This window comes from Ylistrum balloti, unplaced genomic scaffold (assembly GCF_031769215.1).
Source record: "Ylistrum balloti isolate Yb309-2 unplaced genomic scaffold, AGI_CSIRO_Ybal_v1 Utg371682, whole genome shotgun sequence".
In the NCBI taxonomy this organism is placed as follows: domain Eukaryota; kingdom Metazoa; phylum Mollusca; class Bivalvia; order Pectinida; family Pectinidae; genus Ylistrum; species Ylistrum balloti.
The window spans coordinates 67,818-92,474 of NW_026782850.1; the positions used below are offsets into that span (position 1 = coordinate 67,818).

The window sequence follows — 24,657 nt, forward strand, 5'->3', positions numbered from 1 at the left end:
TTGTGATGCTCTCAGTAGGAAAGGTTTCTGACGAAGCGAAACCCGTCTGAAGATGGGGATATTAAAATATGTGCAGATCCGGAAGCTTCGCGGCAGCACCTTATATACACCTACACACGTGACCATGACGTCATGTATTAGACTTGTACATGCGCCAAACTAACGATCGTACATGATAAAGTGTTGGCCTGTAACGTGTTGACCTAAGTACTGTTACACATATTATGATTTATGTTTTGTTTTTAATTCTACAGTTTAGTACTAAAATATAAGCAACAGTCATAGTTCATATAACGGTAAATTAAACATCCTTAGTCTTATGTACACCTCATAAAGCAGTTAAAAGTGTCGGGTTAAGAAATGTACTACGCTGAATGTTTGCAGTTTTATTTCATCATATAACGACTAACGCTATTTCAATTTGTGACACAGTTTATAATCACACTTGATGATTGAGAGTTGTACCTCAAATCTCCAGCGTTAGTTATAGCACACTACTGACTACTGACAGAATACAGATCAGAATCTCATTAAAGTTCATATATGTAGTACTAGGGGTCAGTAGACTTAAAATAAAACCCAATCCTAGCAGTGAAAAGGAGTTATGTAATCGTAGCGCTTGAAAATTTCGTTCAAGGACAGGTACCAAACTGGCGAAGAGAGGGAAAACCACTTCGCCTTATTTGAAGACTCATTAAACAAAACATCGATGACCATGGTTTCAGGACCATCAATCTGTTCAAACATCAGATTTATGTAAAAAAAAATCGAAAGGCAGAAGTTTTCAGTTAGAAGTTGATTACGGTTAGCTTACTGTAACCTGGGTATGTAAGAGAAATGTTTAGTAAGTTACTGTAACCTGGGTTTGTTAGAGAAATGTTTAGTAAGTTATGTAACCTGGGTTTGTTAGAGAAATGTTTAGTAAGTTACTGTAACCTGGGAATGTTAGAGAAATGTTTAGTAAGTTACTGTAACCTGGGTTTGTTATGAATATCGTCATACAAAAACCGAAAAAGATAAATTTCCTTAAAGATAAAACAGGTCACAAAGACCTTGCAAAGTCGTTTAATTTCACCTTCAGATATACTGATGATGTACTGTCTTTAAATAACGTGAAATGTATTAACTACGCCCATCATATATATATATCGACCAGAGGTAGCAGTAAACAGTTAATTTGCATTTTTCCTGAAATTATTTGTCATGTTTGAGATATACAGGTATAGCAGATTGGTTATGGAAAATACATCATTACATGTATATATATTTATAAACTATATAACAATTACATTAACAGTAGAGAGATGAAATTTGTGTAAAAAAAAAAAAAATTTCCTCTGATTTCTGACATTTGATTGTCATGGTTACCTACTGAAAAAATGCTAAAAATGCAAAAATACTGCTAATTCCAACCCAACACTACAACTTTCTTGGAGAAATTTAATTCTAAACACCTATCTTACAATCAACAGCACTGTCATGGTAACAAAGTACTTACATTTCAGCAAATTCCAACTCGGAAATTCTTCATAACATGACCACATGTGAACACTATGAAAATTTCACTTCCTGTAAAGCTAGTTTTTGGTGCGTAGACACAGATTCGAGACTGCCCAAATAGTAATCTCCAACACAAAGCTAAAATATTATCCTGAAAAAAATGAAACCCCACATTGTCCACTTTAACATGACAGGACCAATTTTGGCAAGGATTTTTTTTTTTTCATTTTTAATCAAAACCTTTATAATGGGGTAATCTAATGAGCAAAAAAATCACCCATGGCCACACCGAGAAACTGTGTACTGCTACCAGAACTTGAAATGAAAGATACGACAGACTCTTCTACATCAATTGCTTATCTCGATCTTTTCCTCCTTTGACATTAACATGAACAGCTTTCAATCAAATCGTATGATAAATGTGATGATTTCAATTTTCCTATTGTGATTTTTTCATTTCCTGATAGCAATATTCCTGCATCTCCAACCTATGATATCTGTATGTCACATGAATTCGATATTCAAGTGCCGCCTCCCATTATCACGATTTTCCCGTAAGAAGTCGTCAACTGACGATCACGTGACAACGAATCACATGACACCACAAAACGAAAATAAACGGTCACGCGACAACGTATGCCACGGATGTAAACACTGAAAATACTCGGCGCTACATATACCTTGTTCTCATTTGAGAACATGACATTAATTACTCTTGGATTGGCCAAGGTTTACATGGCAAGTGTCGTCAATGAAGTAGAAGACACTTACTCTTCCGGAACCCCCTGTCTTTTTCTCCTTGTACCTTTTCTGAGTCATACGTGTAAATTTTTCTTTTGTTCATATTTTGCCCTAGTTTTATGAATTTGAGTTTGAATTATGATTATTTTGACATGTTAGTATTTCCTTGATCTTTTTTTCAGAAAAGTGTGAGTTCATCTCGAAGAAGACTTTATTTCGGATAAATTGGCCCTATATACATGTATGTTTTACTTTACTTCTATGTATATTTGTTTCCATGTCGCTCAAACGCTTTAAAGTAAAGCGTATTTGTGCCAAGCATATGTACGACACAGAGCAAGAAGTTACGACATCAGTTATCATTCGTTCGGCCTACAGAATATTACACAAGCGTGTGAAATTCGTGTACACACTTCCATTCTTCATTTACAAATCAGACCAGGTAATGTTGTAACCTGCAAACAAACAGACACGGAGTCAGTTAGGGCAGATGTTTATATTTGTAGAAGTTGAAATCCTTATTACTGTTACTAGTCTCGGCTAGAGCACGTAGTAGTAAACATTTTCCGAATACACACACTGAACCCACGTCTGTCGTTGTATAGTTAACCCCCCAAAAATTGAAAGTGAACTTTCTTTTTATTCAACATAACAAGTTCAACGAATAACATTAGCAGTAATTAAGCATAAACGCTGTACTGTATTACTGTGTTGTTTATACAATGCATATTGATGGGTGTCCAATTTTTTCTAGAGTGCATTGCGATACTTCATGTTATGTTAGGTTGTGAAACGCACTCTGGGAGAGATGGGATATGATTTAACTTACCAAAATGGAAAAAAAGATAAAGTTGACGTAGATATTTGACGAGAAATCACCAGAAACTTGGCAAACATAATAATAATAATGAATTTATTCAGGAAAGATTTGCACAAATGTATACAAAGCATGATAAATAAAATACATGTTGCATAGTACATAAGGTGAAAAATTGACATAAATAAAACATGCAACACCGGAACATAAAATCACAATAAAGACAGCTGATATATATGTTAAACAAATCTATCCAAGGATAGCCCAAAAAGCGTAACAATATACGCTTATTTCCGTTGGGGTCATAGTGACTCACATGTAGGAGATTCTCATGTTTTTTTACCTTAAAGTTTAAATTCATTTCTCTTAGATTCAAGAAAATGACAAAATTACTCCTGAAGCACATGATCTGTACAAGGGATTCATTTTCAGCATTATACATGTCTGTACCATCAACTGTTTATCTTAAAGTCCTCTTTCTTTTTTTGTAAAGAGAAACAACATCCTACTATGATTGACTAAATACTCCGACAAAGATGACAGACACAGAACTTCAAGCGGATGAATTGCTAGCATTGACAAGTATCTATGACGACACCATCTTTGCTGTCTCCCAGGATGGGGAGGATGTTGGTGGCCAGTTTCTGTCCAATGTTCATTTGCCTGACATGACCATCAAGATCGTGAGCCGAAGAGAAAAAGGAGGTAAAACTTCTGATAAAAGTCTTAATTATTTTCATCAGAGTTTAGATACACCTTGATCCAAAGTAAATGGCTGTTTAACATGATCATATTTACTAGCCAGCAAACAGCAGCCTTTTCATAATTCTGATATCTAAAGTTTATGATTGCTATTTCTGTAACATGTGGGCTAATTTGTTACACATTAATATTCCCTATCATAGGTGATGGTACTGCTGGTACAGCAAGATTTGTTGATGGAGAAACGACACTGATGACATTTTATAGAGAAAAAAAAAATCAAACATGTCAACATGATCATAATCCAAACAAGACCAGGGCAAAATTAGTGTTAACATAATTACAGCATGGTGACAACAACTGTGATAATTTGTATTTACTTTGTGTATCTAATCAAATGATTATTATATTCATGAAACAAAGACACGAATTTGATAGAGGAAGTCCACCAAGTGAAGTTCTTGCCACCAGTGATACTCAACTTCCAGTTGCCTGTCGACTACCCTTCTTGTAGTCCTCCACAGTTTACTTTGTCCTGCAAGTGGCTCAATAGAAAACAGGTAGATCTATATGTCAGTCACTGCAACCATTTCTTACAATATTAGTTCAGTTTGTTAAATGTTGTAAGTGTTCATGTTTAATGCATGCAATTGCTTATTTGCCAGTCATTCATAGTTTTCATGAATTAAATCAAACTGAAATACTTGTAGAAAGTGTAAGTCATTTTCCTGTTTCAAAATGAACTTTTGATTTCCCTCACTTGATCATGAACATTTGAGATAAAATTATAGAGTTAGTATATGTAGCAGCTAAGCTAAATGAAGTTAAAGCTCTAGAACATTGAACTTGTAGTGAATGTATCGCTATCTTTCATAAGTAGGTAGATAAAATAGATACCAAGGCATAAGCTTGATAAAGATAATGTAAGTTGTTAGTGACAGTTTAAAATAAGCATTATTGTTAAAATGATAATGATCTTGACCTAGATACAATAACACATGAAAATGTGTAGCGGTTGTCATCTTACCAACTTTACTTGATTGTTATGAAGCCCTGAGAAAATCAATTAAGAAATAATTTTATTTGTGGATGAAAACCAGTAAGATGAGATCACTTTTCCTGGGTTAACTTTGACGTTTATCCAAGTGAGTGATATACTTTGATAGAAGTCTGCCTCTTACTAACTTCTACATATGATTCCTAAAGTGTAGCAAACATCAGGCTTGTGAGTAATGATGCCAGCTTTTAACCTTGAAATGATAGTTTCATGTTACACAGTATAATACAGCTTCAGGAAGTTTATTGAAGATGAGTTAGTTAATCATATTGTTATTGATAATATAAGCAGGCCTAGGTCCCAATTGGTAATTGACAGATAAAATGGTTCTATGAAAGGTCCAGCTAAAGATATATACATATTCAAATATAAAGGTTGAATTCACATTGCCTATAATGCTTAATCTAGTGTGTTGATTGTTGTTACTTTAATATACCAGATATATATATATTTTAGTTAAAATTCTCTGTTTTCCAATTCTATTATTTATGTATATATATTTTACATTCATGTAACTGCTTTTAGCCAGTTTTTGAGACAAAATTGGATAGTGTTTAAATAATGTTGACTTTATATACTATTTGTGTGTGTCTATTACTGATTACAGCTGGCTGCTCTTTGCCACAAACTTGATGCTATCTGGGAGGAGAATAAAGGCAATGAGATTTTGTTTATGTGGACCAGCTTTATTGCAGAAGAGACTTTAGAATTCCTAGGTTTGGAGTCCACTATTGACCTAACAAATGCCTTTGATAGTCGGAAAGTCACCGAGTCCAGGGCTATACAGGATATTGGTTCCAAAGATCGTCTCATCCCCACTGTTTTAGACTATGACAAACAGGAGGAGCAGCGCCAGTTTGAGAAGACAATGTTCCAATGTAAAGTCTGCTTCCTGGACCGACAAGGATCTTCTTGTATTAAGTTCCTGGACTGTGACCATGTGTATTGTAAAGAGTGTATGAAGGACTATTTTACTGTACAAATTGCAGAGGGAAATGTAACAGCCCTGAGTTGTCCTGATGACAAATGTGAATCACAAGCTCACCCTTCCCAGGTAAAATAACAACTGGCTTTATCCCTCCCACACAGATCACAGACTCTCCCCTCGCAAGTAAAACACTGGCTCACCCCTCGCTTTGAAATACTGACTCACTCCTTCAAGGTAAAACACTGGCTCACCCCTCGCTTTGAAAAACTGACTCACTCCTTCCAGGTAAAACACTGGCTCACCCCTCGCTTTTGAATCATAGACTTACAGTTCACTACTCTCAAGCACATCACAGACCCCTCTGAGGTAAATCACTGACTCAATCCTTCCAGGTAAATCACAGGCTTACGTGTACCTACAGGTAAATCTCAGGTTCACTACTCTCAAGTAAATCACATTCTAATCTCGGCAAATCAGAAACTACTGACTTTGTACCTAACAGACAGCTGGTTTCTATAAAAGTTTGTGTTTGTTTGACAGGTGAAGGCCCTGGTTAATGAGGAGCTGTATGACAAGTATGAGAATTTATTGCTTCAGACGAGTCTGGATATGATGGTGGATATCATGTACTGCCCAAGGCCTGCATGTCAGTACCCAGTGATGCTGGACCGTGAAAGCAATATGGGTTCTTGTCCGTCATGTAGTTATGCCTTCTGTACTTTGTGTAAACTTGTATTCCATGGAAAGTCTCCATGTCGAGTGAAGGCTGGTAAGAATTTACTTTGATTCTGCTATCTCTGGTTTGTGTGAACTTGTTCTCCATGAAATGACTTGATTTCTTTACTTTGTGTGAACTTGTTCTGCATGAAATGACTTGATTTCTTTACTTTGTGTGAACTTGTTCTCCATGAAATGACTTGATTTCTTTACTTTGACTTGATATCAAGTGAAGGTTTGCAAGTTTTAACAGTCTGTAAGTTTTTGTTATGATAAAATTTGTAGTACTATTTTTTGCCCTTATGATTTGTTTTCATTCAGACTAATAATTTGATAATACCCTAGCTGGAGAGTTTTTATATTATTTTGTCACTTGACCATAGTTCATGGTAACCTATGTGATCGTCCTTCATCTGTCGTCATTTATTGTTTTTCTGCATTTACGTTTTTTGTGTACCGGATGACTTGAGTTAATGTGAACGGATTCTAATGAAAGTTGGTATGCAGCTTTGTATCATTAAGATATCTAACAATTTTGACAATGGGACATATTTTAATGTATTTTACAGAGTATTAGCCCTTTGCATTTTAACGTAAAATTAGTGAGGTGATCGTTTAGGCCAATGGGTCACTTGTATACATAAATAATTAACAGAACAAAATAATGGTAAAGGAAGTTAAAACAGTCCATAATATCTGGTGTTAAATTTTGTGGATTCTGGAATAATCACCTCCATAGACATTTCTAGGTACATTTGAATCCTTGATAAATTTACAGAAACCTCATGACTCTTTAGCAGTTATTGAATATCTTTGAGCTTTATCCTGTAATATTCAAAAGCCTGCAATAAAACATAAAACTAAAGGGGCTTGTGATGATCATAATAAGTGTGTGTTTCTGATATATCTATATTTAGATGGTTTTAAGAAGCTGAGAGAAGAGTACTTGAACGCTGACGAGGAGACTAAGAGATTCCTGGAGAAGAAGTATGGAAAGAAGACTATAGAACAGGCTCTAGAGGAAGCTTTCACTAATGAGTGGATGGAAAGCTTTGCCAAGCAGTGCCCTGGATGCGGAGCACAAATACAAGTATTTGTTTACCAATAATCACAGTGTAATCTGACCACCTTTCATCACTGTGTAATCTGACCACCTGTTATCACTGTATAATCTGACCACCTTTCATCACTGTATAATCTGACCACCTGTTATCACTGTGTAATCTGACCACCTGTTATCACTGTATAATCTGACCACCTGTTATCACTGTGTAATCTGACCACCTGTTATCACAGTGTAATCAGACCACCTTTCATCACTGTGTAATCTGACCACCTGTTATCACTGTGTATTCTGACCACCTGTTATCACTGTATAATCTGACCACCTGTTATCACTGTGTATTCTGACCACCTGTTATCACTGTATAATCTGACCACTATATTTAATGTATAATCTGACCATCAGTTATCACTGTGTAATCTGACCATCTCTTATCACTGTGTAATCTGACCACCTTTTATTACTCTAATCTGATGACCAGTTATCACTGTGTAATCTGACCACCTTTCATCACTGTGTAATCTGACCACCTGTTATCACAGTGTAATCTGACCACCTTTCATCACAGTGTAATCTGACAACATTTCATCACTGTGTAATCTGACCACTATATTCACAGTATAATCTGACCACCTGTTATCACAGTGTAATCTGACAACCATTCATCACAGTGTAATCTGACCACCTTTCATCACTGTGTAATCAGACCACTATATTCAATGTATAATCTGACCATCACTTATCACTGTGTATTCTGACCACCTTTCATCACTGTGTAATCTGACCACCTGTTATCACAGTGTAATCTGACCACCTGTTATCACTGTGTATTCTGACCACCTGTTATCACTGTGTTATCTGATGACCTTTTATTACTCTAATCTGATGACCAGTTATCACTGTGTAATCTGACCACCTTTCATCACTGTGTAATCTGACCACCTGTTATCACTGTGTAATCTGACCACTATATTCACAGTATAATCTGACCATCACTTATCACTGTGTAATCTGACCACCTGCTATCACTGTGTAATCTGACCACCTTTTATCACTGTGTGATCTGAACATCTCTCATCACTGTGTAATCTGACCAACTTTTATCACTGTGTATTCTGACCACCTGTTATCACTGTGTAATCTGATCACCTTTTATTACTGTGTAATCTGACCACCTTTTATTACTCTAATCTGATGACCAGTTATCACTGTGTAATCTGACCACCTTTCATCACTGTGTAATCTGACCACCTTTTATCACTGTGTTATCTGACCACCTGTTATCACTGTATAATCTGACCACTATATTCAATGTATAATCTGACCATCACTTATCACTGTGTAATCTAACCACCTTTCATCACTGTGTAATTTGACCACCTGTTATCACAGTGTAATCTGACCACCTGTTATCACTGTGTAATCTGACCACCTGTTATCACAATGTAATCTGACCACCTGTTATCACTGTATAATCTGACCACTATATTCAATGTTGATCTGACCATCACTTATCACTGTGTAATCTGACCACCTTTCATCACTGTGTAATTTGACCAACATTTCATCACTGTGTATTCTGACCACCTGTTATCACTGTATAATCTGACCACTATATTCAATGTATAATCTGACCATCACTTATCACTGTGTAATCTAACCACCTTTCATCACTGTGTAATCTGACCACCTGTTATCACAATGTAATCTGACCACCTGTTATCACTGTGTAATCTGACCACCTGTTATCACAGTGTAATCTGACCACCTGTTATCACTGTATAATCTGACCACTATATTCAATGTTGATCTGACCATCACTTATCACTGTGTAATCTGGCCGCCTTTCATCACTGTGTAATCTGACCACCTGTTATCACAGTGTAATCTGACCACCTGTTATCACTGTATAATCTGACCACTATATTCAATGTATAATCTGACCATCACTTATCAATATATAATCTGACCACCTTTGATCACTGTGTAATCTGACCACCTGTTATCACTGTATAATCTGACCACTATATTCACAGTATAATCTGACCATCACTTATCACAGTGTAATCTGACCACCTGTTATAACTGTATAAACTGACCACTATATTCACAGTATAATCTGACCACCTGTTATCACAGTGTAATCAGACCACCTTTCATCACAGTGTAATCTGACCACCTTTCATCACTGTGTAATATGACAACATTTCATCACTGTGTAATCTGACCACCTGTTATAACTGTATAAACTGACCACTATATTCACAGTATAATCTGACCACCTGTTATCACAGTGTAATCTGACCACCTGTTATCACAGTGTAATCTGACCACCTTTCATCACTGTGTAATCTGACCACCTGTTATCACAGTGTAATCTGACCACCTGTTATCACTTTATAATCTGACCACTATATTCACAGTATAATCTGAACTTCACTTATCACTGTGTAATCTGACCACCTGTTATCACTGTATAAACTGACCACTATATTCACTGTGTAATCTGACCATCACTTATCACTGTGTAATCTGACCACCTGTTATCACTGTGTAATCTGATCACCTTTTATTACTGTGTAATCTGATCACCTTTTATTACTCTAATCTGATGACCAGTTATCACTGTGTAATCTGACCACCTGTTATCACAGTGTAATCTGACCACCTGTTATCAGTGTATAATCTGACCACTATATTCAATGTATAATCTGACCATCACTTATCACTGTGTAATCTGACCACCTTTCATCACTGTGTAATCTGACCACTTGGTATCACAGTGTAATCTGACCACCTGTTATCACTGTATAATCTGACCACTATATTCAATGTATAATCTGACCATCACTTATCACTGTGTAATCTGACCACCTGTTATCCCAGTGTAATATGACCACCTGTTATCACTGTGTAATCTGACCATCTCTTATCAATGTATAATCTGACCACCTGTTATCACTGTGTAATCTGACCACCTTTTATCACTGTGTAATCTGACCACCTGTTATCACTGTGTAATCTGACCACCTTTTATCACTGTGTAATCTGACAACCTGTTATCCCTGTGTAATCTGAATATCTCTCATCACTGTGTAATGTAAACATCTCTTATGACTGTGTAATGTGACCATCGCTTATCACCATTTAATCTGACCAATATAATCACTATATAATCTGACCAATTTTATCACTGTGTAATCTCACCAATTTTATCACTGTATAATCTGACCAATTTTATCACTGTGTAATCTGACCACCTGTTATCACAGTGTAATCTGACCACCTTTTATCACTGTGTAATCTGACCACTATATTCAATGTTGATCTGACCATCACTTATCACTGTGTAATCTGACCACCTTTCATCACTGTGTAATTTGACCAACATTTCATCACTGTGTATTCTGACCACCTGTTATCACTGTATAATCTGACCACTATATTCAATGTATAATCTGACCATCACTTATCACTGTGTAATCTGACCACCTTTCATCACTGTGTAATTTGACCAACATTTCATCACTGTGTATTCTGACCACCTGTTATCACTGTATAATCTGACCACTATATTCAATGTATAATCTGACCATCACTTATCACTGTGTAATCTAACCACCTTTCATCACTGTGTAATCTGACCACCTGTTATCACAATGTAATCTGACCACCTGTTATCACTGTGTAATCTGACCACCTGTTATCACAGTGTAATCTGACCACCTGTTATCACTGTATAATCTGACCACTATATTCAATGTTGATCTGACCATCACTTATCACTGTGTAATCTGGCCGCCTTTCATCACTGTGTAATCTGACCACCTGTTATCACAGTGTAATCTGACCACCTGTTATCACTGTATAATCTGACCACTATATTCAATGTATAATCTGACCATCACTTATCAATATATAATCTGACCACCTTTGATCACTGTGTAATCTGACCACCTGTTATCACTGTATAATCTGACCACTATATTCACAGTATAATCTGACCATCACTTATCACAGTGTAATCTGACCACCTGTTATAACTGTATAAACTGACCACTATATTCACAGTATAATCTGACCACCTGTTATCACAGTGTAATCAGACCACCTTTCATCACAGTGTAATCTGACCACCTTTCATCACTGTGTAATATGACAACATTTCATCACTGTGTAATCTGACCACCTGTTATCACAGTGTAATCTGACCACCTTTCATCACTGTGTAATCTGACCACCTGTTATCACAGTGTAATCTGACCACCTGTTATCACTTTATAATCTGACCACTATATTCACAGTATAATCTGAACTTCACTTATCACTGTGTAATCTGACCACCTGTTATCACTGTATAAACTGACCACTATATTCACAGTATAATCTGACCATCATTTATCACTGTGTAATCTGACCACCTGTTATCACAGTGTGATCTGAACATCTCTCATCACTGTGTAATCTGATCACCTTTTATTACTGTGTAATCTGACCACCTTTTATTACTCTAATCTGATGACCAGTTATCACTGTATAATCTGACCACCTTTCATCACTGTGTAATCTGACCACCTGTTATCACAGTGTAATCTGACCACCTGTTATCAGTGTATAATCTGACCACTATATTCAATGTATAATCTGACCATCACTTATCACTGTGTAATCTGACCACCTTTCATCACTGTGTAATCTGACCACTTGGTATCACAGTGTAATCTGACCACCTGTTATCACTGTATAATCTGACCACTATATTCAATGTATAATCTGACCATCACTTATCACTGTGTAATCTGACCACCTGTTATCCCAGTGTAATATGACCACCTGTTATCACTGTGTAATCTGACCACCTTTTATCACTGTGTAATCTGACCACCTGTTATCACTGTGTAATCTGACCACCTTTTATCACTGTGTAATCTGACAACCTGTTATCCCTGTGTAATCTGAATATCTCTCATCACTGTGTAATGTAAACATCTCTTATGACTGTGTAATGTGACCATCGCTTATCACCATTTAATCTGACCAATATAATCACTATATAATCTGACCAATTTTATCACTGTGTAATCTCACCAATTTTATCACTGTATAATCTGACCAATTTTATCACTGTGTAATCTGACCACCTGTTATCACTGTGTAATCTGACCACCTTTTATCACTGTGTAATCTGACCACCTTTTATCATTGTGTAATCTGACCACCTGTTATCACTGTGTAATCTGAATATCTCTCATCACTGTGTAATGTAAACATCTCTTATGACTGTGTAATGTGACCATCGCTTATCACCATTTAATCTGACCAATATAATCACTATATAATCTGACCAATTTTATCACTATGTAATCTGACCAATTTTATCACTGTATAGTCTGACCAATTTTATCACTGTGTAATCTGACCAATTTTATCACTGTGTAATCTCACCAATATAATCACTATATAATCTGACCAATTTTATCACTGTGTAATCTGACCAATTTTATCACTATATAATCTGACCAATTTTATCACTGTGTAATCTGACCTCCTCTTTTCTCACTCAATCAGAACATTCTAATCTGTGAGCTGTTAACTCAAATCATAACACTTTTTCAGATATAAACACCAGATTTCAATTCACTGTAATATTTTTGTGATTTTACAGAAAATGGATGGATGTAACAAGATGACATGTATGAAATGTCGTTCATACTTCTGTTGGTTATGTATGTCGGAACTCTCCAGGAACAATCCGTACAAACACTTCAGTCAGCCAGGCAGTGACTGTAATAATCGTCTGTTTGAAGGTATGGAGGAAGATGATGATTTTGACATAGAAGAAGATCTCTTTTTCTGATGTGTTATCTTATCTGATTGTATGAGTGTGATATCTCTTTGTGGTTTATAGCTATTTCAAAGGATTTTTTTATTCCATTTTTCAATGTTACAGTATACTAAACAGGATTAAGGTGCTATTTAACGGAAACTGTGTTAATTTGTAAAAGTGATAAATTATGTATATATGACATTGTCAGAGGTTGAAATTCATCTTGATTCTGAGGCTCAAATTCCTATAACTGACCAGTTGGGTTGGGGATGTTAAAGGTTATATAGACTTATTGACCAGTGATAAATGAAAAGTAAAAAATTTATTAACAGTCTGAGATCACAGTTCCTGATCTGTGGTCTGGGTCTATGTTAGATTACCAGTCTGAGATCACAGTTCCTGATCTGTGGTCTGGGTCTATGTTAGATTACCAGTCTGAGATCACAGCTCCTGATCTGTGGTCTGGGTCTATGTTAGATTACCAGTCTGAGATCACAGCTCCTGATCTGTGGTCTGGGTCTATGTTAGATTACCAGTCTGAGATAACAGCTCCTGATCTGTGGTCTGGGTCTATGTTAGATTACCAGTCTGAGATCACAGCTCCTGACATATGTAGGTTTTAAACAGAGTGTGATAGCCTTTCAGTGCCACAAGAACTGTATCAGACTTTGCATCATCACATATGATTTATTTATTGCAGACACATGTATTTGTATTAATTTGCTTGTGTCTTGATTTTTTAAAGATGCCTTATTTATTGTTAGCTGTTAAACTTTAGTGAGTGAACACTTACAAAGCTCAAATATTGATAATCTAGTATTGATTTCCAGATGTCAATATACTATGTAATAGGGGCATTAGAATTAGTATTTGACACAAGTGCTCTGATTAATTTATTGATTTACTATCTGTGATGAATTTGGAAGTAGGTTTGACTAAGTTAATTTTGTACATTAGCCTTTCTGTATCTTTTTAAAGGTTATGTTTAAATACTGAAGTACCTAAATTCTGGTCAGAAATAACAAACAAATATGTAGAATTTTATCTTACTTTTGGAGTGTACAAGATAGCACTTACAATGTTGAACTATGCCAGTTACTAGGTGTGCAAGAGAACATTAATTTGATTGTGTCAAGCACACTGTAGATTTGTGGTACTTAAAAACTTAACAATTTTATATTATAAATTGTTTTTATTGAATTATTCTATCATAAAATGTTCAAGGCACTATTGCACCTTTTTGTGGACTCTAACATTTATTTTTTTTAACGAAAGTTCATTATTGTGATTATTTTGTGTTAAATAATGATTTTACTGCAATAAGAAAGTCGTTTTTTCCTCTTTTATTAAAAAAATATATTCACTGTGATGAAATAAAAAAAATCTCAGAATCTACTGCTGTCAGTTTAGTTATAAATGTCATTGTAATTAGTTGACCATAACTAATCAGTCTGTAATCTTTATGATGTTTGTTATATTCACGTACTCCACAGTTATCTAGTAACAAGTTACATGTAAACTTTGTATGATAGAAGAAAAACAAACATAATTATCATTCTTTTAATAGAAACTCCAGAAATCATAGATAACAATAGGATAAAAGTCCTAAATAGTCCAGCCAGTTGATTTGTAGCTTATTTGATGAGAGTCTGAGGACAAAGATTTCTTTGTTAGGTCCAGTAACTCTGTTTTCTTTGTTTTAATTCCTTTTTCAGATGTGCTATAAAAACATAGCTAGGAGATTTACATTTTTATGTGAATGACAGGAATAGAGCCAATTTGATTAATCACGTCACATCAAAACATTTCCATTGAAATCAACATTGTACAGCTGTATATTATTAATTTAAATCATGTTGATATGTATTAATTCTCAATATTTTTTAAAAAATTATATGTCAATGAGCAATCAAAGTTCTGACTATAACATTAATGTTTGTTGTCTAACTCTCCCTGTATAACAGGAGAATTGATTATAACATTAATGTTTGTTGTCTAACACTCCCTGTATAACAGGAGAATTGATTATAACGTTAATGTTTGTTGTCTAACACTCCCTGTATAACAGGAGAATTGATTATAACATTAATGTTTGTTGTCTAACACTCCCTGTGTAAGACGAGAATTGATTATAACATTAATGTTTGTTGTCTAACACTCCCTGTATAACAGGAGAATTGATTATAACATTAATGTTTGTTGTCTAACACTCCCTGTGTAAGACGAGAATCGATTATAACATTAATGTTTGTTGTCTAACACTCCCTGTATAACAGGAGAATTGATTATAACATTAATGTTTGTTGTCTAACACTCCATGTGTAAGACGAGAATCGATGATAACATTAATGTTTGTTGTCTAACACTCCCTGTGTAAGACGAGAATCGATTATAACATTAATGTTTGTTGTCTAACACTCCCTGTATAACAGGAGAATTGGCTTCCTTGTTTTGGAGGATATGATTATGAATTATCGGTTTCTTTGTCAAAAAGTCTTGTAATTACCTCCCTTTTATTCCATATACAAGTAATTGTTTGCTTTTGTGTTCAGTATAAAGAATTAGAGTTTAGTACTACCTCGGATACTAGAGTGGTTATGAAATGTTGTGATATCCTACACTGAGAAATAATCATTTGAAACCAAACCAAATGTATATATAGTCAGTCAGCCACATTGTAGGAATCATAGTAGCAAGGTTTAACTATCATCAAATTGAACCAGTCAGACTTATGATAATACTAATATCATGTACTCTTCATCAGTATTTCTGAATAACAGTATCTTAGTTTGCTATTGTTATGATAATTTCCTATGGTAATCTGTATCTTAATTTTCTTGATCAGTCATATGAAAGCTGAAAGTGTAAGATGAGATGAGTTGTCAGATAGATATTAGAACTTGTATTGATATCTATTTATATCTAAAAAGATTAAATCAATATGGTAGTTTGGTGCCATTTTCAGACCTATCAGCCATCTTTAGGAAATTGCCTAATTATCATTGGTTATGACATAATCGATGGTAGCAGCAGGGGAGGTAATAATGTTACTTCCTATAAGGTATCATGTCACTAAATAATACAGTTAATGACCATGTCTTTCAAACATCTCAACAGATATTTGATATTATACAGATAAATAATAGGATGGAACAGTGACATGGATTTGTATGATAGAACAGTGACACGGATTTGTATGATAGAACAGTGTTATGGGTTTGTATGGTATAACAGTGATACAGATTTGTATGGTAGAACAGTGACACATATTTGTAGTGATAGAACAGTGACACGGATTTGTATGATAGAACAGTGACACGGATTTGTATGATAGAACAGTGACACGGATTTGTATGATAGAACAGTGACACGGATTTGTATGATAGAACAGTGACACGGATTTGTATGATAGAACAGTGACACGGATTTGTATGATAGAACAGTGTTACGGGTTTGTATGGTATAACAGTGATACGGGTTTGTATGGTAGAACAGTGACACATATTTGTAGTGATAGAACAGTGACACGGATTTGTATGATAGAACAGTGACACGGATTTGTATGATAGAACAGTGATACACAGATAAGATAAAATAGCTAAATCCCCAGTAATGACTTCTGGTTATAATTGTTTGTTGACTTGTTAAGCAGTGGAGATCCCCAATAGCATTGGTATTTGAATGGCTTTGTATCGTAAAGTGTTATTGAGGGTTCCTGATGTTATTGTTATACATGTGATATATTAAGAGAAAAATAATTTTTTTCTATTTAGATGTTAAAATATGCCGAGAGTGTATGTTATCATTATATTGACTGGTGTTTTTGTGTCCCTGGCTCAAAATGATAATAAAATGTTGTTGGATTTGGTGACAATTTTTTTTTATTTCTTTCATATCATTATTTATTGTCTGTTATGCTCCCCCAAAGGGGTAGCATAAATCGCTGCTTTGTCGGTCACTTTGCCATCCATGATAGATTTGACTGGAGCATAACACAAAAACTATAAGAGGTATCAACATCAAACTTCATAGCCAGATAAATCTCAGCAAGGAGAAGTGTAGAATAGCAGAACCATCACTATGTTATGCATGATTTAGTTGCTGTCCTTTGTGGTGATCACAGCTGTACTATTGTGAGTAGGGACCAGGATCTGTAGGCTGTAAGGTGATCACAGCTGTACTATTGTGAATAGGGAACAGGCTCTTTAGAATGTAAGGTGATCACAACTGTACTATTGTGAGTAGGGAACAGGCTCTGTAGGCTGTAAGGTGATCACAGCTGTACTATTGTGAGTAGGGAACAGGCTCTTTAGAATGTAAGGTGATCACAACTGTACTATTGTGAGTAGGGAACAGGCTCTGTAGAATGTAAGGTGATCACAGCTGTACTATTGTGAGTAGGGAACAGGCTCTGTAGAATGTAAGGCAATCGCAGCTGTACTATTGTGAGTAGGGAACAGACTCTGTAGGATGTAAGGTGATTACAACTGTACTATTGTGAGTAGGGAACAGGCTCTGTAGGATGTAAGGTGATCACAACTGTACTATTGTGAGTAGGGACCAGGATCTGTAGAATGTAAGGTGATTACAACTGTACTATTGTGAGTAGGGAACAGGCTCTGTAGGATGTAAGGTGATCACAACTGTACTATTGTGAGTAGGGACCAGGATCTGTAGAATGTAAGGTGATTACAACTGTACTATTGTGAGTAGGGAACAGGCTCTGTAGGATGTAAGGTGATTACAACTGTTCTATTATGAGTAGGGACCAGGATCTGTAGGATGTAAGGTGATTACAATGTACTATTGTGAGTAAGGAACAGGCTCTGTAGGATGTAATGTGATCACAGCTGTACTATTGTAGTCTAGAGACAAAACACCTGTAGGATGTAGTTTAATATCACTGACGAATCAAGAGAGACAAAACACTTGTAGGATGTAGTGTAATATCACTAACGAGTCTAAAGACGAAACACTTGTAGGATGTAGTTTGATATCACTGACGAATGTAGAGACGAAACATTTTTAGGATGTAGTTTAATATCATCGACGAGTCTAGAGAGACAAAACAGTTGTAGGATGTAGTTTAATATCAAGACAAAACACAGTTTAATATCAGAGAGACAAAACCTTGTAGGATGTAGTTTAATATCACTGATGAGTCTATAGAGATGTAACACTTGTAGGATGTAGTTTAATATCAATGACGAGTCTAGCGACAAAACACCTGTAGGATGTAATGTAATATCACTGACGAATCTAGAGAGACAAAACACCTGTGGGATGTAGTTTAATATTACTGACGAGTCTAGAGAGACAAAACACTTGTAGGATGTAGTTTGATATCACTGACGAGAGAGACAAAGCACCTATAGGATGTAGTTTAATATCACTAACGAGTCTAGAGACAAAACACCTGTAGGATGTAGTTTAATATCACTTTCGAGTCTAGAGATTAAACACTTGTAGGATGTAGTTTAATATCACTGTCGAGTCTAGAGAGATGTAACACCTGTAGGATGTACTTTAATATCACTAACGAGTCTAGAGATTAAACACTTGTAGGATGTAGTTTAATATCACTTTCGAGTCTAGAGACAAAACACTTGAAGGATATCGTTTAATATCACTCTCGAGACTAGAGAAGAAAAAACACCTGTAGGATGTAGTTTAATATCTCTGACGAGTCTAGAGTCAAAACACCTATAGGATGTAGTTTAATATCACTGACGAGTCTAGAGACAAAACACCTGTAGGATGTAGTTTAATATCACTGACGAATCAAGAGAGACAAAACACCTGTAGGATGTAGTTTAATATCACTGACGAGTGTAGAGACGAAACACCTGTAGGATGTAATTTAATATCACTGACTAATCAAGAGAGACAAAACACCTGTGGGATGTAGTTTAATATCACTGACGAATCTAGAGAGACAAAACACTTGTAGGATGTAGTTTAATATCACTGACGAGTCTAGAGACAAAACACCTGTAGTATGTAGTTTAATATCACTGACGAGTCTAGAGAGACAAAACACTTGTAGGATGTAGTTTAATATCACTGACGAATCAAGAGAGACAAAACACTTGTAGGATGTAGTTTAATATCACTGACGAGTCTAGAGACACAAAACACTTGTAGGATGTAGTTTGATATCACTGACGAGTGTAGAGACGAAACACTTGTAGGATGTAGTTTAATATCACTGACGAGTCTAGAGAGACAAAACAGTTGTCGAATCTAGAGAGACAAAACACCTGTAGGATGTAGTTTAATATCACTGACGAGTCTAGAGACACAAAACACTTGTAGTATGTAGTTTGATATCACTGACGAGTGTAGAGACGAAACACTTTGAGGATGTAGTTTAATATCATCGACGAGTCTAGAGAGACAAAACAGTTGAAGGATATCGTTTAATATCACTGACGAGTCAAGAGAGACAAAACACCTGTAGGATGTAGTTTAATATCACTGACGAGTCTAGAGAGACAAAACACTTGTAGGATGTAGTTTAATATCACTGACGAGTCTAGAGAGACAAAACACCTGTAGGATGTAGTTTAATATCACTGACGAGTCTAGAGAGACAAAACACTTGTAGGATGTAGTTTAATAATATCACTGATGAATCACTAGAGAGACAAAACACTTGTAGGATGTAGTTTAATATCAGTCTGACGAGTCTAGAGAGACAAAACACTTGTAGGATGTAGTTTAATATCACTGACGAGTCAAGAGAGACGAAACGCCTGTAGGATGTAATTTAATATCACTGACGAATCAAGAGAGACAAAACACCTGTAGGATGTAGTTTAATATCACTGACGAGTGTAGAGACGAAACGCCTGTAGGATGTAATTTAATATTACTGACTAATCAAGAGAGACAAAACACCTGTAGGATGTAGTTTAATATCACTGACGAGTGTAGAGACGAAACGCCTGTAGGATGTAATTTAATATCACTGACGAATCAAGAGAGACAAAACACCTGTAGGATGTAGTTTAATATCACTGACGAGTGTAGAGACAAAACACCTGTAGGATGTAGTTCAATATCACTGACGAGTCTAGAGACAAAACACCTGTAGGATGTAATGTAATATCAATGACGAATCTACAGAGACAAAACACCTGTGGGATGTAGTTTAATATCACTGACGAGTCTAGAGACATAACACCTGTAGGATGTAGTTTAATATCATTGACGAATCAAGAGAGACAAAACACTTGTAGGATGTAGTTTAATATCACTGACGAGTCTAGAGACAAAACACCTGTAGGATGTAGTTTAATATCACTGACGAATCTACAGAGACAAAACACCTGTAGGATGTAGGTTAATATCACTGACGATTCTAGAGAGACAAAACACTTGTAGGATGTAGTATAATATCTCTGACGAGTCTAGAGACAAAACACTTGTAGGATGTTGTATAATATCACTGACGAATCTAGAGAGACAAAACACTTGTGGGATGTAGTTTAATATCATTGACGAGTCTAGAGAGACAAAACACTTGTGGGATGTAGTATAATATCACTGACGAATCTAGAGAGACAAAACACTTGTAGGATGAAGTTTAATATCACTAACGAGTCTAAAGACGAAACACTTGTAGGATGTAGTATAATATCACTGACGATCTAGAGAGACAAAACATGATCTCTGACGAGTCTAGAGACAAAACACTTGTAGGATGTAGTTTAATATCACTGACGAGTCTAGAGAGAAAAAACACTTGTAGGATGTAGTTTGATATCACTGACGAGTCTAGAGAGACAAAACACTTGTAGGATGTAGTTTAATATCACTGACTAGAGAGAAAACACCTGTCTAGAGAGACAAAACACTTGTAGGATGTAGTTTAATATCACTGACGAGTCTAGAGAGACAAAACACCTGTAGGATGTAGTTTAATATCACTGACGAGTCTAGAGAGACAAAACAATTGTAAGATGAAGTTTAATATCACTGACGAGTCTAGAGAGACAAAACACTGTAGGATGTAGTAGAGAGACAAAACACTTGTAGGATGTAGTTTAATATCACTGACGAGTCTAGAGACACAAAACACTTGTAGTATGTAGTTTGATATCACTGACAAGTGTAGAGACGAAACACGAGTGTAGAGACGAAACATTTTTAGGATGTAGTTTAATATCATCGACGAGTCTAGAGAGACAAAACAGTTGTAGGATGTAGTTTAATATCACTGACGAGTCTAGAGAGATGTAACACCATTAGGATGTAGTTTAATATGAATGACGAATCAAGAGAGACAAAACACTGTAGGATGTAGTTTAATATCACTGACGAGTCTAGAGAGACAAAACACTTGTAGGATGTAGTTTAATATCACTGACGAGTCTAGAGAGACAAAACACTTGTAGGAGAGAGACAAAACACTTTTAGGATGTTGTATAATATCACTGACGAGTCTAGAGACAAAACACCTGTAGGATGTAATGTAATATCACTGACGAATCTAGAGAGACAAAACACCTGTAGGATGTAGTTTAATATCACTGACGAATCAAGAGAGACAAAACACTTGTAGGATGTAGTTTAATATCACTGACGAGTCTAGAGACACAAAACACTTGTAGTATGTAGTTTGATATCACTGACGAATGTAGAGACGAAACACTTTTAGGATGTAGTTTAATATCACTGACGAGTCTAGAGAGACAAAACACTTGTAGGATGTAGTTTGATATCACTGACGAATCAAAAGAGACAAAACACTTGTAAGATGTACTTTGATATCATCGACGAGTCTAGAGACAAAACACCTGTAGTATGTAGTTTAATATCACTGACGATTCTAGAGAGACAAAACACTTGTAGGATGTAGTTTAATATCAATGACGAATCAAGAGTGACAAAACACTGGTAAGATGTACTTTGATATCACTGACGAGTGTAGAGACGAAACACTTGTAGGATGTAGTTTAATATCACTGACGAGTCTAGAGAGACAAAACACTTCTAGGATGTAGTTTAATATCACTGACGAGTCTAGAGAGACAAAACACTTGTAGGATGTAGTTTAATATCACTGACGAGTCTAGAGAGACAAAACACTTGTAGGATGTAGTTTAATATCACTGACGAGTCTAGAGAGACAAAACACTTGTAGGATGTAGTTTAATATCACTGACGAGTCTAGAGAGACAAAACACTTGTAGGATGTAGTTTAATATCTGTCAAGAGAGACAAAACACTTGTAGGATGTAGTTTAATATCACTGACGAGTCTAGAGACACAAAACACTTGTAGTATGTAGTTTGATATCACTGACGAGTGTAGAGACTAAACACTTTTAAGATGCAGTTTAATATCACCGACGAGTCCAGAGAGACAAAACAGTTGTAGGATGTAGTTTGATATCACTGACGAGTCTAGAGACAAAACACCTGTAGGATGTAGTTTAATATCACTGACGATTCTAGAGAGACAAAACACTTGTAGGATGTAGTATAATATCTCTGACGAGTCTAGAGACAAAACACCTGTAGGATGTAGTTCAATATCACTGACGAGTCTAGAGACAAAACACTTTTAAGATGTAGTTTAATATCACTGACGAGTCTAGAGAGACAAAACAGTTGTAGGATGTAGTTTGATATCACTGACGAATCAAAAGAGACAAAACACTTGTAAGATGTACTTTGATATCATCGACGAGTCTAGAGAGATGTAACACCTGTAGGATGTAGTTTAATATCACTGACGAGTCTAGAGAGATTTAACACCTGTAGGATGTAGTTTAATATCTCTGACGAGTCTAGAGACGAAACATTTGTAGGATGTAGTTTAATATCACTGTCGAGTCTAGAGAGATGTAACACCTGTGGAATGTAGTTTAATATCACTGATGAGTCAAGAGAGACAAAACACTTGTAGGATGTAGTTTAATATCACTGACGAGTCTAGAGAGACAAAACACTTGTAGGATGTAGTTTAATATCACTGACGAGTCTAGAGAGACAAAACACTTGTAGGATGTAGTTTAATATCACTGACGAGTCTAGAGAGACAAAACACTTGTAGGATGTAGTTTAATATCACTGACGAGTCTAGAGAGACAAAACACTTGTAGGATGTAGTTTAATATTGATATCTAGAGAGACAAAACACTTGTAGGATGTAGTTTGATATCACTGACGAGTGTAGAGACGAAACACTTTTAGGATGTAGTTTAATATCACTGTCGAGTCTAGAGAGATGTAACACCATTAGGATGTAGTTTAATATCACTGTCGAGTCTAGAGAGATGTAACACCTGTAGGATGTAGTTTAATATCACTGACGAGTCTAGAGAGATGTAACACCTGTAGGATGTAGTTTAATATCAATGAAGACTCTTGAGTTACAAACCTCTGGTAGGATGTAGTTTAATATCACTGACGAGTCTAGAGACAAAACACCTGTAGGATGTAGTTTAATATCACTGATGAATCAAGAGAAACAAAACACTTGTAGTATGTAGTTTGATATCACTGACGAATGTAGAGACGAAACACTTTTAGGATGTAGTTTAATAGCACTGACGAGTCTAGAGACAAAACACGATTCTAGAGCGACAAAACACCTGTAGGATGTAATTTAATATCACTGACGAATCAAGAGAGACAAAACACCTGTAGGATGTAGTTTAATATCACTGACGAGTGTAGAGACGAAACGCCTGTAGGATGTAATTTAATATCACTGACTAATCAAGAGAGACAAAACACCTGTGGGATGTAGTTTAATATCACTGACGAATCTAGAGAGACAAAACACTTGTAGGATGAAGTTTAATATCACTAACGAGTCTAAAGACGAAACACTTGTAGGATGTAGTATAATATCACTGCTGAGTCTGGAGACGAAACACTTGCTGGATCAAGTTTAATATCATCGACGAGTCTAGAGAGACAAAACAGTTGTAGGATGTAGTTTAATATCACCGACGATTTTAGAGAGACAAAACACTTGTGGGATGTAGTATAATATCACTGACGAATCTAGAGAGACAAAACACTTGTGGGATGTAGTTTAATATCACTGACGAGTCTGGAGACGAAACACCTGTAGGATGTAGTTTAATATCACTGACTAGAGAGACAAAACACTTGTAGGATGTAGAGAGACAAAACACTTGTAGGATGTTGTATAATATCACTGACGAATCTAGAGAGACAAAACACTTGTGGGATGTAGTTTAATATCATTGACGAGTCTAGAGACAAAACAACTATGGGATATAGTTTAATATCTCTGACGAGTCTAGAGACAAAACACTTGTAGG

The 24,657-nt window shown here is 35.7% G+C and overlaps 1 protein-coding gene across 2 annotated transcripts; it reads left to right on the forward strand.

Moving 5' to 3' along the window:
- Positions 1-2,668: 2,668 nt before the first annotated feature.
- Positions 2,669-14,617, forward strand: LOC132563337 (E3 ubiquitin-protein ligase RNF14-like). 2 transcript variants are annotated; one of them, XM_060228099.1, is made up of 7 exons: positions 2,669-2,683; positions 3,554-3,763; positions 4,184-4,320; positions 5,425-5,871; positions 6,286-6,514; positions 7,380-7,552; positions 13,191-14,617. In XM_060228099.1, the coding sequence occupies exons 2-7, from the start codon at positions 3,595-3,597 to the stop codon at positions 13,380-13,382; spliced, it is 1,347 nt and encodes a 448-aa protein (XP_060084082.1). In that variant the 5' UTR covers positions 2,669-2,683; positions 3,554-3,594; the 3' UTR covers positions 13,383-14,617. The 2 variants fall into 2 exon arrangements, with proteins under 2 accessions (XP_060084082.1, XP_060084083.1); XM_060228100.1 differs by having other exon boundaries at positions 4,199-4,320.
- The last annotated feature ends 10,040 nt before the right edge of the window (positions 14,618-24,657 follow it).